This window comes from Lytechinus pictus, chromosome 1 (genome assembly GCF_037042905.1).
Source record: "Lytechinus pictus isolate F3 Inbred chromosome 1, Lp3.0, whole genome shotgun sequence".
NCBI lineage: Eukaryota > Metazoa > Echinodermata > Echinoidea > Temnopleuroida > Toxopneustidae > Lytechinus > Lytechinus pictus.
The window spans coordinates 14375001-14392446 of record NC_087245.1 but is presented as its reverse complement, the minus strand read 5'-3'; the positions used below and the strand labels follow the sequence as shown (position 1 = coordinate 14392446).

Genomic DNA, 17446 nt, shown 5'->3' with positions numbered 1-17446 from the left:
CCTTCCCCTCCTAGACCCAAGTCCCGCCAGACCCCCCCTCCAAAAAAAAAAAAAAAAAAAAAAAAAAAAACAAGCACATTATAAGCTAAAATATAAGAAACAAACAACAACATTTTAGCATGAGAAAGACACTGCAGATTTTATTATTCAAACAGAAAATATAATATACAAAGTATTTTTATCAATGTAATTTTATGAAAACAGTAAAAAGCTCAGCGACATCAAAAGAATGTTACAACGAGAAATATCTTGTATTTGTTGTGTTTATCAGCCTTATGTAAAGTCAACATTGCCGTGCTAATTGGACCGAATAATAGGTAAAATTATTAAAATTTCAGATTTGCTATAGTCTTAATACATATACTTGATATCCTAGATCAAAGAAACGGATCAAAAGTGAAAACGTGAATTTCTAAAAATTATAACGATTTTTGTTTGGTCATTGGCTAATCTCCTCTCCTGCCCTATACACATGAATGTGCATATACGTGTATTTAATGTATCTGTTTGTTTAGGGGCTTTTTCAAAGCACACGCTTGCATAATGTATAATTATAAAACACTCAAGTAGGCTTACGCAAATAAGATTTTCAACAAATTTACAATAATTTATTTTATCATTCATATAAACATGATAAATCAACATTATTTACACGATATTCGCTATCACACAGAAGAGCGTACACAAAATTATTCCATTTGAGGACACAATATATTGTTTACTATCGTTTCACACGCCCAAATAAACTCGACGATTGTCAAAAATAAATCTCCAATAATATTTGTTCAGCCATTTACAATATACAGTACCGAAGATAAGGTATAAATGCAAAATATAATGTCAGCCGGAAAAGTTACATAGAATAATATAATTATAACAATTCAATTAAAATTGTAAAGAAAAATGAGAGGGGGGATTGAGTTTGGTAGTTTTCATATGTAATAAAGAACCAATGATAAGCATAACATCAACATGATCAAGTAGCTGCAATATACATGCATGACAAGCACAGAAAAGACCAATAAGATTTGGCGGCATAATGCGACAAATTCTATAACCCATTGAAACTCTTTATTTGTTGTGGTTCTGTTTTTAAAGTAATGCATTAACACACAGCTATAAGCATCAAATCAGTGCAGCCAGTGGCGGATGCAGGTGGAGGGGGTGGAGTGGGAGGGGCTCATCCGGCTCGTGCTCCCCCCCCCCCCCGCCATTGAGAGCCGTGAAAATATTTTCAGTTAAATGTTTGGCATACGTATAAAGTGAAGACCTTTTTTTGTGTGTTGCTTGTCAGAATTTTCTGAACCCTTTTTTGGAAAATCCTGGATTCGCCCCTGAGAGCAGCAAGAAAATAAATCTATATTTATAAAGCAATTGGTATAAGCCCAGCTTGTTGTATGAGCTTATTGATTAATTTAAAACCAGCACTCTTTCACGATATTTTCATTGTAAACCCTATTAAATAGAATAAGGATGATGTATGTTGCTCGGAAAAAATATCACAAAACTTCTGAAGGTTTCCATGGTGAAGTAGAAAGAGTGTATATAGCGGTTTGACGGTACACCAAGCAACTAGCTATTATAATCATACTTTGAATAATAATCCGGGGTTCTTGTGTTGAATATCCTGCGAAAAAATTGCAGTAGAACTATCTGAATCTTTTTCAATTTCATACCTCTGTAAGGGACTTTTCATAATAAGAATATGAAATTCGAACAAAAAAACAAAGACGATTGCACAAACATGTTCTGCTAATTCACTCACTATACACAAATCCGAAAAAATAAAAATCTCGACTGCATACCAAACATTTCGGGCGCCGGAGTTTAAAACAAAGGTAACTCTTAATGGCCGATTACTTTAGATGAACTGTAAATAATTATACATCATAATTTTGAAAGAAAACTTCCCCATGAACTTCATCCCAAACAATTTGGTATCATTTTACGGTACTGCTCTTCGTGTTTTTATGAATTAAAAAAAAAATTAATGAAAGAGGCAATATATGGCGCAAGTTGATTTTGGATCTCTTGTATAAAACAGTATCTCCTGGTGAAAATGATACCAATTATTTTGGAATAAAACAGTTTTTCATAAAGTGATATATATCATTCATCACTGATTTCTAAATTACAATTGTTTAGTTGTAAACTTTTTGCTTAGTAGATATTATGATTTCGCAATATTAACTTTGCTTCACAATCTTCAAGGTCATTTTCACACCATCATTGAATATAGAAGTTTCCCCTTTCATATTCATGTTTAATATTCAAACCTTTCATTCACTGCAACTAACCTTGAAACTCTAACTTTGTGATATTTCTCACCATTGAACTTCGAAAAAATATCCACTTACCAAGCATAAATTACCCGAATTATTATTTCTTATTTGTATTAATTTCCGCAACTAGTTAATTCATAAATAATTATTTATTATTGTTTTGGTTCCATTGCGTATTTTACCGATATCCTCCACGTGGCTCTGTATAACCAAAAAAATGAGACGATTAAAAGTGTTTAAACTCGAAATGAAAGTTATAGATTTAATTTTTGTGAAAAGGCATATCAAACATGATTGACATGCAAAGATTATTCACAGTGCAATATTTTCGAACGAGCAAGAATATTTCTTATTTTTATCTATTAATTCTTTAATTCACTTTCTTCTTCTTCTTCTTCTTCTTATTATTATTATATTAACTATATACTACTACTACTACTTCTTCTACTACTACTACTACTACTACTACTACTACTACTACTACTACTACTACTACTACTACTACTATTACTATAATAATAATAATAATGTAATTTGTAATGCCATAAAAAGTACAAACATTTTCTGTCTCAATTCTTATGTCATCACATTGCAATCAATCTGAACTTGAAAATCTTTGTCACATACGTTTATTTTTTTAAAGCAATATAACAGGATGGGGGCGATTTCAACCCCAATAGAAAATTTCAAAGGACTGCATTTTAGTGTATTTTAGACCTCATTGGGGATAATTGCGACCCATTTGTCCGAGAAAAAAAATGTCGAAAATTTTTTACGCCGAATTATAATACAGAATTTCAGGCGAAAAGCACGCCGAAAAAGTGACAAGTTTATAGATTTAATAGCATTTTAAGCCAAGTTTTATAGTTTAAAGTGCTTCCAATACTGTTTAAAAACATGTTTTCATCTTATATTATCTTATTTTCCAAGTTGTCAAATTATTAGGGATGGGGGCAAATCGATATGTTTGCCAGGCGATTTCTCCCTGCCCCCCCCCCCTTCACCGTACCCCCATCTAGACTAAAAATCACCACAGCCGCATAGAGTAACATATTTGATTGTAGCAAACAGCTAATATTTAATTTTGTATTTCGAAAATGTCTTCGGTAAGGGAGGATCTTGCGAATATCAATTGACCCTCCCCGATAGCGTCCATTTATCATTTTATTGTTTTATACATTCATGATACATAACAGTCAAGGTAATTGTTATTAAATAAATGCATCACAATATGCTAATGAAGAAAGAAAAGTTGCGTCTCCTTTTGTTCTTTACATAGTGACCGATTAAATAAGTTTTTGAAACGGAGTGGATTAACTAATACTTACGCAAAGGTACGACTTGGTTTTCGACGTGTTCCTTTCTGTTGCAGGCGAGAAAGCATGACATGATGATAGCAAGTATCTGGAAGATGACAAAGAAGTTAACAATAATTATGAAAAGGTATTTTAGCAAGAGTAATGATAATGATACTTGTAATGCGAGTGATGATGACGACGACGACGACGATGATGATGATGATGACAATAATGATAATAATAATAATAATGATAATAATAACAATAATAATAACAATAATAATAATGATAATAATCATAATAATAATAATACCAATAATAATAATAATAACAATAATGAAAATAATAGTGAAAATAATAGTCACATCCCACATGATCCTAGTCTGCCTTCAAAAAGTTCGTCTACTAAAAATTGGGCTACTTGCCAATTAACCCATTCATCCTGCTTAATTTACAGTTAGGCTATTTTTTCTTATATCCATTTGGTCTAACACCATTTAGTCCAAATAGTTAGATGAACTGTTCATGAACCAAAATATTGTCAAAGTAAAAATGAAATAATTAATTGATAATTATTAGTAAATATATATAGTTATACCAACTGCATGGGCATTGGACTATGTGAAAATTATACAAAGTGGGTATTAGACAAAGTACGTAGTAGACCATTCGGCAATTGGACCGAATGGATAGTAGATCAAAATGGGAAAAGCCGATGGTATTCGGCTATCTGAATCGTCCTTCTTGTATGGGAAACTGAATATAAAAAAAAACAATAACTTGCTTACTTCAAGTGCAGTAGACCATCTGCTAGCCTTCACTCTCTTTAAGTCAATGTTTTTATCATAATTGATTTAAAATTTGTTCATAAAAATATATTAAATTTGGGTTTTGTGTCATACATCCATGGTATTGGGAAGGATTTGCTCCACACCTTGCCTTTATAGTTTTTTTTTTTTCAAGAATATGCATGGTTCCTACCTGTAACAGGGCTGCCGCAACTGCCACACAAATGGTCACAATGTTTAGTTCTTTGAAAGCACTCCGAAGCTTTCCAATACAGCCAACCTGCAATTGATTTTATTTATTTAGAAAGGGGGAGGTGGTATAACGATGTTAGTTAACAGCGATTTGTTCACAAAATTGGAATGAATAAGTTTAACAAAATAATGTAAACTTGGAAGTTTATCTATATAACCCCGAATTTAAATCAGCATTTGCACCTTAAGTGTATGACAGATCTCATCCACATAGACAAAATAAATAAAAATAAATTCAGGGGGAAACATCATCATTGGCCGAAAATTAAAAGAAGTTATTTGTAAACAATGCGTTTCTTACCTCATAAGTAGGATTTGCAATAACGCATGCTTGATCGTCTACTCCGCAACATTTGAACTGTTTAAAGAGAATGTTTTACGGGGAGAAAATAAACCTGTGTTATAAAACATGATAAAAGGGTATGAAAATTGCCAATAATACTTTTAAAAAAATATATTTTTATATTGTTCCGGGATTATATCAATGCAGATTGGGAGATGAAAAAGAAGAAGCTATACCTTTCACACAGCTTACTTAAAGGGACCGATTCCCATTTTCTTTAACCTAGGGATGCACACCATCACTAATTACTTCCGGTCATTATCAGGGATTCCCCCGACCCGTACCTTAATCGACGTAGTACATAGAAATGAATTCATATAAAATCAATAATGCACATCTGAGAACTTTTTATCACATGAACATAATACGTTGGGACTTATTCAAATAAGCCCAATGAAGTAGGATCATATTTTGGTCCTTTGAGTATTTTATTGGGACGTAGTTAGTTGTTCAAGAAAACCTATCAATACTTCTGCTGCAGCTCATTTAGTTTAATTCAACCCCTACGGGGGGGGGGGGGCTGAAAAACATATCCTTATATTGTAAGGAAATGAAGCACATTTGACGGTCTATCAGGTACCAAGGTATGATTCGCGGCATTATTAACAATGATTGTTAGTGATTTTATCCAATCTCATTTTTTTAACATTAGCTTATGGAGAAATAATTGTGGGTGGCCTTAGAAGATTAGCACTTATTGGGAGTCTGTTCCTCTACGTAAAATTTAGGAAAGATAGATTCCCTATAACAACGTCCATCCTGGACTTGGATGAAACTGCGCTTTTGCATCCGTCCAGACCAGGGGCCCGTGAGCCAATCAACCACAGCTATAGAAAGCCAGTAATGTCAACATATAAAATGCATGTTTGTTTCGGAAATTTCTGGATATGATGTAGGCACTCATACAGTCATCGATGTCTTGAAAATATAGTGTGCTTCTCTTTGTTTACAAAGGACATCGTGTAAATTCCCTGCAGAAAATATTAAGATGTGGATGGATTTCCATATGGTTGAGGTCGATCGGATCATGGACCTATTCGTAATAGGTCCATGATCGGATAAAACGTAAGACGGGCCCTCGATATTTACCTCGATAACTCGAGGGAACGCGTTAGGGAACGAGTTATCTATTCGGAGGAACGAATTCGTTGGTAGGAGTAAAAATAGAATTGCCATGTCAGGGGCTCCGTAAAGGGGGAATGCTAGCCCTGGTGTTTGAAAATCGAAATCGCATTATGCAATAAAATCATTGGATGTATTATAAGTGACAATCGTCATTTTCATTGGATCTAAATACGACATTCATTCATGTTTCTAATCAAAAGAATCGCGGAGTGTGATCTTACTAGCCACTTCCAATCTATTAAGGGTAAGATAATCGAAATATCATTTTTTAAGACTTACCGTGGCATAGACAATTTCTTTGCTGCCTTCATCGATGCCGTTCCATATGCTTCTTACCTAATTTTACAGTTGGAAAAGTAATATTATGTAAACATAACTTTTAAAATATCTATCAGTTGCTTTGAAACATCGTAGAATCCGGAGCGTTCTACACTAAGGACTAAGAAAAGCCTTTTTTTTCTTCAAATTTTCAACATAAAGGAGGCATTTTCTTTAGTTTTTACACTCCCTGAAATGTCTTATTAATATTTCAACAAGTGTCATAACTACAGTACATATTAGAACATACACGTTACAGAGAGTACTGAAGGAATAATTCAATTTAGAAAGCACGTAATAAAATTCATTTATATTTCATAATTATTCCTAGAATGAAAAATTCCATTCTTGTACATGCACCAAATAAGTTTTAATTCGATTATTCCATCAGGGTTTTTATTCCGAATGTCATAAAAATCATTTGTAAAAAAAAAATAGATAAGGGAATCTACAAGCATTATGCTTTTAAAGTTCCCTCCGCATTTCCGTTTATGCACTTCATTCATGTTAGCATACTAATTGAGAATGCTTGTTAATTATTTTCCATATTTATATTATGCATGCAAGGGCTGTGTAGAATAATTATGTTATCATATCAAAGTTTTGTAACGTCGCAGATTTGTGGAAATAAAACATGAATGAAGTGACTCCCCTAAAGTTCAGAATGAAAGGAATATGTTTTGTTTTGTTTTTTAAATAACATGATGATAATGATATGGGTATATGAGAAATCTCTCCTTCCCCGCTTGTCTTGAAGGGTTGTGTTGAAAACGGATATCTTTTCGAGAGAAGCTGGGGGGGGGGGTGGGTTCGCTAGTTTCACGTGCGCGGTATTTTGAGATATCACGTGATCGATTCATAATGCCAACAGCTCCTCTATATAAAATTAATGAATTACATTTATTTTAAGGAACATGATGAAGAAAAATGTTATTTTTTCAAAGAAGGGGGTATGGAATTAACTGTGTGTCTGAATATCTACCGCGCAAATACAACCACTTTCATTCTTTTGCAGAAAATGGCATTAAAAAAATCAAATCACATAATTATGGAGACGTTGCTAGTCTGTGAGTCACAATGCCAAAAATTAAAAGATGAATATCTATGTTATTCTGCGAGTACTATATATGCCTTTTTAATAAACCGCCCTTTCACACGGTGAAAAAAATCGTTAATTGAATGATGATTCCAGTGAAAAATAAGGCTAATGACGAATTTTTAGCACGTTTGAAACCAAACTAGAACATGATTAGAATCACGAACCCCTGCAATCATCATTATCATGATGATTCAAGATTCATGTGTGAAAGGCCCTATATTTATACAGAGCACATATTTGAAGACAATTGTGACAAAGGACTGCAGAAATACCAGTATATCGTAGTGTAAATAGAACAGACGACACCTTTGTATCTGTGTACCAAAGAGACCACCGAAGATTTTTATCGGCTCTTGACAAGGGAGAGAAACTATTCAGGCTTCTTGAGTAATCTTAGGACTACGGGCTTTTTCACACCGGAATCTTGAATCATCATTGTAATGATGATTGCAGGCGTTCGTGATTCTAATCATGTTCTAGTTTGGTTTTACACGTACTAAAAAATTCGATAGCCTTATTTTTTCACTGGAATCATCAATTACGATTTTTTTTTACCGTGTGAAAGTACGTTACATTACGCCTGCTTTACATCAAACATGGGCAATTCACTTGATTTCCCGCCCTTTCACACGGGAAAAAAAATCGTAATTTGAATGATGATTCCAGTAAAAAAAATAAGGCTAATGACGAATTTTTGCACGTGTGAAACCAAACTATAATCACGAACGCTAATCACAATCACGAATTTCAAATTCTACTCCAGAGTTGAATTCAAGTTAAGTTCCACTCAAATTACGGTACGAATTTCACGTGTGAAAGGCTCGACCTCTTAAACATATTTTGGGGGCGGAGCTTACGCGTGTCCTTTCAAGCACTTCCGTAGATAATACAACTGTCATGCACTCATCGTATCGATGCAGTGCTTTGATTGACAAGTTACCAAGGACACATACCGCCTTCGCTCGGGAATTTGAATTCAAATCACAGTATTCGAGTGAGCATGTGAAAGGTCCGATGATTCTAAAGACGAATTGCAATCATCAATACAATGATGATTCAGATAATAATAACAATACCTTTTGTCCCCAAAGAGAAAGTTGGTAGAGTATTGGCTGATCAACTGGCTCATCCCCGGCCGCATGAAACAAATGTGAGTACCCCCCCCCCCTCCACCCCACTCCTCCATCCCTAAGAATTTTATCATCTAGATTAGGAGTTTACTTACTTGGTCTTCACCGAAGCCCAGTCCAATGTAGATCCCAATTCCGATCTCCGCCAATATCAAAAGGATCAACACAAAAATATACTGCGGGAAAGCAAATTATTACATAATTATGATTTAATCGCACAGCAAGTTAGAAGTAAACTTCAGTTTAATTCAATTACACTCTTAAACACATTTTTAGGATTCAGGAAAAACTAACTTCAAATATTCAATATTGAGTAAGAAGGGCGGCAAGCATTATAATGATGATGATGATGATGATGATAATAATAATAGTAATAACAAGAAGAATAATAATAATATAAATAGTAGTAATAATAATGATCATGATGATAAAAATAATAATAATAATAATTATAATGATAATAATAATAAATAGAGACGCATAATGCCATGTGTATGATGGGTTTTTTTTTTTTTTTTTGTAGGACTAATACAAAGATATTTATAGATTTGAATTTGTCAAAGACTGTTATTGAGCTGATATGAGGTAGGCTGTTACACATGCTCCACAATAAATTATTTTGATGCCATTTTCCAAAGACTTATATCCCCAAAGGCCTTCGATTTTCCATGTTTGGATGTGTTTGGAAGAAGTATGTTCGTTGTGTAAAATATCAGGTAAAAAATATGGGTATTATTTTACGTATTATTGCCCAAACTTTCCGTTGTATTTTTCGATATTTTACCCAAGAAACTTGATTGTTGCAAATCATATTCAAGTGTAGAAAATATATCAGGTGTAAAGAGTAAGATTGGTAAATTATATCCAAATTTATACTTTTGGTTTGCCTGAGGAGGATCTCGGCTAACAAAGAGGATTTTCTGACAAGAAAAAGAGGTCAAAGGCTATTTCTGGAAAGACTTTCCCGGGAAAAATTATACTACAAGAAAAAATATAATAGACAAAAATGATGAAGATCCCCTCCCTCCCCATTGGCGTCCCCTAAGTATTTATGCTTACGCCGCCAAAGAATTTGGGCAAACTACTAGTAACTAGTCCAACCCCGTATTCGAAGTGATTTCATATTAATATTTTATCAAACACAGTTCTTTTTTGCAACACACCCCAAGACGGTCAGTGTGGCAATCAACGTTATCACTTTTTTTCAGTTTTTCTCCTTTAACTTTGATTATACAATCCATCACTATGTTTAACCAAATGCATTATGAGGAGTGCTTTTTATAATTTTTTTTTACATTAAAAAGCAAGTTTTACTTACCGTTTTCAAGAGACAGTCATTGTGATATGCAGCTCCACAACATCCGACGAGACCTAAGATTAGAGAATGGCGGTGATACACATTGTTATCATCATTATCATTATCATTATCCACATCCTCATCATCATCGTCATCATCATAAAAATCATCTTTCTGCTGGAAAGCGCTTTGAGCCGTATATGGGAAAAGCGCTACAGTATATCAAACTATATTATTATCATTATCATCATCATCACCATCATCATCATCGTCATTATAATCATAATAATAATAATAATAACAACAATAGTCATTATCATAATATGAAACTTCTTTCCAAGAATGATGCACTATGACAGTCAATCATTATGTAATAATCCTCACGCTGTTGGATGAACGATAATTAGGTTGAGATTGATTGTTGTGTAACATGTTGTGTACTGAATTGACCAGTCTACAAAATATAAGCTAGAAAAACCTCACCGAGGAAAAACAGGAATGCACCGGCACCAATAGCAACGTAGCACAGAGTCTGTGATGATAATGAAATAATGCTTGTGGTAAATTGAAAGAGATTCATAACGCGAAATATGACAAAACATAATACACACATTGGATACGTTTGTAATCTCGGCTGATAAAAGTTTTTTTTTTAACACTTTCAGAAAATCTCAGAAACCATTCTTTTACACTGTGAGCTGAAACTTGAAGTTATGACACCAAAATAAATCAAGTGCTATTCTTAAATCTGGATCAGCATCAGTAACTGATTTTATTTCCGTAAAGCGATATATGCGATTCAAGTTACCATTTAAAACAAACTGCCATTTGTTACCACACTCTGATGATGCAATTGACATAACCTATTTAATAAGGCCATGTGATCTTTTAGTGGCCGAGATATGTTCAAGTTATGGGGGGTGATGAGTGCGAGGAAGCGAAGCGTCTGAGCGAGAGCAATCATTTAATGTGAAATTTAGCCCATACAGGCTTATACATATAAATGTATGTTCAAAGAAAAAGTCAAATGAATTTATCCATATCATTAAATTGGTAAAATAAAAACCCTCTTTCTTTCTTGAAAAGTGTGTCATTTATGTATTTTTTTTTTCACAGAGGTTGTCTCTTAAACTGAAAAGTTACGGTGGGGGTGTATCCCTATCTTTTCACTCCCGCCCTATACCCGAGATTTGCACTAGTAAACCACTGGAATTTGAATTATGATTCGAATTCGACTTTCCAAAATGCTCGCGTTGTTTTGGAATGAAGAACCAATGGTTACGAAAAAAAAATCATAGATAGACCTTCTACAATTAGTGAACACTATTAACAGACATTCTACTTCAGGATGTTTACAATTTGATAAATACAAAAGCTGAAAAACAATGCAAAGCTTTATCAAACCAGAGAATATATTTGTTTTTATTACGATAGTGTATTGAATTCCTGTCTTAAGCGGTGCCATAATACGATCATAATATTTACATATATCTGTTATTAATCACTGTAATCTCTTCATGAGATTCAGTTTGTAGAATTCTCTTTCTTTCTATCTCCATATTCTTCATATTTTTCGATAAAAAAAAATTCAATAGTGTCATTCATAAAACAGAACCCAAATAACATCTTTTGAATCAATACAGTGGGAATGTATGGCAGTGAAGAGTGAAGTGATCATCAGATTATTAATTATCACCCCAACAATCGGTTTTACGTGAATATGATGCTATGACGCAATTAACATAACAGACTACTTAATTATGTATCGATAATTCATTTTCACTCCGTGCTTCACTCCACCACTTTCATAATTGCTAGTTAAATTAGAATGCACTTTTGCGGGGTTTTCCAGAGGTTATCATCTTATCCCCCCTTCCCCTCTCTCTCTCCCCTATGTCTGTCTCTATGTCTGTCTGCTGTCCCCCCCCCCCTCTCCCCCCCCCCTCTCCCCCTCTCTCCCCCCTCACTCTCTCTCTCTCACACACATAGTAACATTTCGTCAAGCCCATCCCAGAAACATTTCGATTCGAATATAAAAAAAACATAACGCTGAAAATGTCATCAAAATCGGATGTAAAATAAGAATGTTATGACATTTTAAAGCTTATTTTTCCCCACAAAGCAGTTATACGCACAACTTAGACCTCAGTCACATTTGCTCTATGGCGGCCGGCCGTACGGCGAGTCGAAAACAGCCGTTTTAACATGTTTTGTACCAGCTACATGTGGAAATACTTTATATAAAATGAATACGGCCGCCGTAGACTGGTAGAGCAAATTTTGACTGAGACCATAGAGCTATATATAGCTCTATGCTGAGACCATGGAGACATGTAAACGAGAGAGTTGATGATGTGACTCACTCCTCAGTAGATATACCAAATGTTCAGGGAGGAATAAAACATTTTTTTCATATGGCAATGAGAAGAAACTTCGAATATTTCATGCTTTATGTAATAAATACCGAAGAAACAGTGAGTAGGTGGAGTCATCAGTTCCCTCATTTGCATACCGATCTGGACGTGCATATACTGTTCTGTGGAAATTAAACGAAACTTAAAAATATCTTATCTTATTTTACACCCGATTTTTATGAAGATTTCAGCGTTATGCTTATTGGATTTTTCTCTTTTTATTCAAGTCAAAACTTTTTGTTGGGTTAGACTTGTCCTTAAAGGAGGGGGGGGGGGACTTTAGCAACTTACCGTAGCTCCTTTAAATATCTGAAATATGCCAGGTACACTTTCAGCCACTAAGATATACACAGCTAATCCCAGAAGACTACTTCCTAACAGCTGAAACGTAAAAAAAAATGAAAACATGTATTTCTAAACATACTGGGGATAAAGAAACGAGTATGGCAAACAAACTAACCAACAACAACAACAAAATAACATGGTAGGAGCATGGTTCTATCTGACAATGAATTAAAGGGGAAGTTCACTCTGACAAAAAGTTTATTGAAAAAAAAATAGAAAAAATGATGCTTAAGGTTTGAGAAAAATCCATCAGAGATTTTAAAAGTTATTAGAAGTTTATTTTTTTTATTGGTGACATCATATGCGAGCAGCTTCCTTTGCATCGTGAAGGGAAAATTGAAAATGTTTTTTATTGTACCTTCAGTATATCAACAGAAAAATATCACACCCGCTCCTGAAAGAAGAAAATTTTGAGTCATCACGAACCATTAAAAATTTAAATATATGCACTTTATATTACATAACATATGGGGCAGCTACTCCAAATGACGTCACAAATAAAAAACTTTACATTCTAATAACTTTCTTTAATCTTTAATGGAATTTCCTCAAACCATTACCAATATTTTTCTCTACTAATTTTACAACAAACTTTTAGTCAGGATGAACTTTCCTTTTAACACGTATTGCGTATTACCTGAACTTAGTACCGCCTATCACTCTTCGTCAATCGAATCAACGCGTTGGTGATGGTAAAAATGTTTCTGACTAGAACTATTGGAAAACATTGACCAGAGTCTATCATCATTACAACATTTCATAACATTTAATTTGTTAAGACTTACCAATGTACACGAGTATTCTAGATACACAAGTTTGGTTTTAAGCAGTGCAGGGATGTGATTACTCAAAAACTACTTCAATCTTGCTATAAGAGTCAGCGCAAAGACATTAATTCTGTCTCTTAACTTTTGTTCATGCATTTCTGATCACTTGAAACGAAACTAAAACTTCATTAAATTAAATTCACGTCCAATTACGTTTAGATTCGTTGGGACTGTTATTTCCTAATGGAGAAATAATATTTCACATCGAATCTTGGTACAACCTTATACTGAATAAGATGTATTAGCCTTGACTCAAGATAGAAGCCAATATATTATATTCATTGATGGGGGGGGGGGGGGGGCATTAGAGATAATTTCAATGATGTTTAATACCGCGTTATATTATATACCTTATATAGTCACATTTGCTCTTCGTGACGGCGGCCGTACGGCGAGTCGAAAATAGCCGTTTTAACATTTTTTTGTAATAGCTACATAGTTGGTTTGAATAAAACAGTTGTTTTGACTCGCCGTAGGGCCGTCGTAAGGTAAACATGGTAAATGTGCTTAGGTTCTGACAACATGATTAATGTATATAATCCTTGGGCGGCGGGGCCGGAGAGGGGGCTAGTGGGGGAGGCGGGGGCATACTTTTTTTTCAATAAGTGTATACAAAACGTAAAAAATTATCATCTGATTGCGTGTTTTGCATGGTCAGCCCCCGTCCTTTTTCCCACTTCCAAACCGTTCCGCTGCTCCTGTAATGTTTAAACCACTAATATAATAAAATAATGATAGAAATCATAACGATTGGTTTCTAATTTTGTTTTCCCCATGACACGACTATTTCTACCAGGCTGTCAAACTCCTTATACAAATGCTGATTGAAAGAATTCACCCCTAACTCTCAAACTGTAGCCTCCGACGCTAAAAAAAAAAACCTTAAAAGGCTGAGGAAAATTAATTGTACATGTAATATGCAAGCATGTAATCTCCAATTCAAATAATTTTATACTGTATATTCTTTGCTTAGATAGACTACGCCAATAATTGTCAGTACTCACCCAAAATATGAAGTTTTCGATGAAGAGCAACACTTTAATACCGGTGATAGTACACATCTTGAACGTTTCCGTTGAAAGTTAAAAAAAAATACCAAAGACTTCCCTCACAGCTGAGATGTATCCTATTCCTTATATCAAAGAAATCGATTGCAACCCATGTAGTATCGCTCAGTTTCTATTTGCCATCCATTGACCAACTAATATCACTAAAACAAAATGAAAGAAAACAAAGAAGAGTGGAACTATACATGATACATTCCTATAAACTGCGCAGTAAAAGACGGGATGAGAATATCAATTCTGATTTATGGTAAAAGCTATAATTTGCACACAATTTCTCAAGTCGTTGGTCAGTCGGATATGTCTCTCAAATTAGTTTGAAAGCATGAAAACTAATGTGTCAATAGGGGGTGGAAGTGATAGACAATATTCTGTAGATATTAATATCAACCACATAATTAATATCGTACTATATACTTTCGAAAGACAATAAATACTCGTTGGAGGGAAATCCGACACAATGAATCAGATAATGGTTGATTCTAGATATCCAATTGCAACGGGTTATCACAAGGGCAGAGTGAGACTTAGGAATACCGATTTCAGGTTAAAGGCAATAGTAGGCCTACATAGTGTGTACGTAGAGACCTTGTTTAGTACCAGAGGATGGCCTAAACTATTCAAACGATCCCTGTTTCTTACCCACAGTGCAAGGAAATGTTGCACTATGCAACATTTCCACCTTGTTATACCTATAATGTCTAATGATACAACTAACTGTAACGATATCACATTATGTTCACTGTACACTTAGCAACATTTATATACAAAATATTGCAAAAAATATAATCACGTACCACAAACCCTCAAAACGAGCAATTTCCCTAATATTATCAATTACTTATAGACTATACAAAGCTTGATAAAATCACTATTTTTATTTTCGATGATTTGGACAATAATTAAGAAAACTCCAGTGCATGGAAATGGTGTAGCTATATTATCATGATTAGAAACCACCTGCAATGCCATTGACCTGCTTTTAGCACTGTCTCCCTTTAATAACAGATGTAACATCATCCAGGAACATATGCATATCGGGTTCTACCCCCCCCCCTCCCAAATTGTCAGTCGTTCAATTTATAAAAGATAATTTTTAGAGAAGGTAGCTTGGAGGTGAAAACAGGGGCCGCAGGCCCCCCCCCCCCCCTTCATACACACACACACACACTTTCAAATTTGTTCCGCCGCCCCTGGGATTGGCCCATTAAACCACGAAAAACGTATAATGGGATCATAGGAAGGATGAAATAATTATTTCAATCACAAATGTAATAACAAAATTAACAAATAACAAATAAACCAGGAAAAAAAGAATCATGCATAAGTATATTGTTAAATACACGAATGAATAAAAAAAGGAAACTGTATTAATAAATAATATGATTCAAATAACTGCTTGCAAAGTGATTCTGTTTATCTATGTGTGCACGAGTTTGAATAAAGTAATACTGATGATATATAAAAGCATTCGATTAGATTAATAGATTAATTATAGTTTATTAGAAACCAATGTAAACACGATGTTCCCTAAGGCCCTCAACCCGTCTGCGAGCGATAATATGACTCCTCCTTACAAGGGAGGAGGAGGGGGGGGGGGCTGGGGGGGGGGGGGGTAAAGGAGGGTACAAACTGAATAGAGAAGCAAAAGGAGTATATGAAAAATATCAAACAATGAATAAAATTAACTCTTAAGCACTCGGATGATGCAGAAACTAATGTATCAGCCTTTAATATACAGAAGGACTGTAAGGACATGAAATCATGATTCAAGAACCATACCTACCCCATGTGGGGCCCGAATCGGTGGCCAAAACAAGGGGACATGAAGATATAGTGGCCCACTATAATTTTAAAGTTCGAGAGAAAAAAAAGGAGAACAAAAGTAAGAAGGGGAAAAGATATCTATATAAGGCCTGGGTCGTGTAACTCTTTAATACCCCAAATTTTGGATTAAGAAAATAATGTCGTCGCCTTCAGGACGCCCCTCTCAAACTACCCTGGTGCCGCGCGCCTCTGTGTCGGGGTAAAGATGATTGGGAAAGAATAGGGTTCTTGTATATTGAATGCACGAATAATAAAAAAAGGTCCATTATAGAAATTTATCCGATGTATTCATTAAAAACTCATTATACTTTTCAGCATCATTCGATACAATGCCTGCGCACCTGCTAGAACAACTAAAGTGGCTTGCTTAGTTCAGGTTGTTATGGTTACATCAGACGCGCCATTCTCTACCATGAAAGAGTCATGATGCTTGAAGCTGAGATTTAATCACATAGATATGAAGATAGACACCAGCTAGACGGTATTCGTGATTTATAACTATTTCCATAATATGACTGGGTAAACTCCATGTAGTCATATTTGTGTTTTCCCAAATCACACGGCACATGTGCTTGCATGGTCACCCATCCATCTCAGTGCCATCAATTTGACGAATATTTTCTTCCTTGCGATCAAAATGTTATAAAATGGTGTAGGCTTCCTAATTGAAAGGGGGGGGGGGGGCACGAGAAATAAGAGAGATGAAAAAAGAGATGTTACCTTTTTTTATGCTTAATTCATATACTGTGTATATTATCACTGTAACATTATATTGTGTCAATTTATTTCTTGTTATGCATGGTGAAAAATAAAACAAACAAACATGTATTTGTATTGTGGGGTATGGCTGTTGGGTGTTTGTAGAACGGGGTTTAAACACCGTATCAGATTTCTAACAGGTTTTCAAGTCCTAAACATATCAAAGATTAACATTTTACAATCATTACGAATTAAAATTAAAAAAATAGGCCTACATGAGAATATTTCTTTCTGTAGTATTGTGGACATTAATGGGGATGATTTTCACAACGATGGGA

The 17446-nt window shown here is 34.6% G+C and overlaps 1 protein-coding gene across 2 annotated transcripts in view; it reads right to left on the bottom strand.

The window, feature by feature from the left end:
* Positions 1-112: 112 nt before the first annotated feature.
* LOC129257876 (23 kDa integral membrane protein-like) overlaps positions 113-17446 on the bottom strand; it is a 22704-nt gene continuing 5370 nt past the window's right edge. The window contains exons 2-12 of one of the 2 annotated variants that reach the window (XM_064096719.1): positions 16369-16426; positions 14523-14728; positions 12638-12727; positions 10416-10464; positions 9954-10006; positions 8731-8811; positions 6368-6424; positions 4922-4978; positions 4562-4648; positions 3611-3686; positions 113-2483 (exon numbers count right to left, since the gene is read on the bottom strand). In XM_064096719.1, coding sequence (XP_063952789.1) covers positions 2461-2483; positions 3611-3686; positions 4562-4648; positions 4922-4978; positions 6368-6424; positions 8731-8811; positions 9954-10006; positions 10416-10464; positions 12638-12727; positions 14523-14579 — 630 coding nt within the window. In that variant the 5' untranslated portion in view covers positions 14580-14728; positions 16369-16426 and the 3' untranslated portion in view covers positions 113-2460. The remainder of the gene's footprint in view (positions 2484-3610; positions 3687-4561; positions 4649-4921; positions 4979-6367; positions 6425-8730; positions 8812-9953; positions 10007-10415; positions 10465-12637; positions 12728-14522; positions 14729-16368; positions 16427-17446) is intronic. The other variant, XM_054896317.2, reaches the window with a different exon arrangement.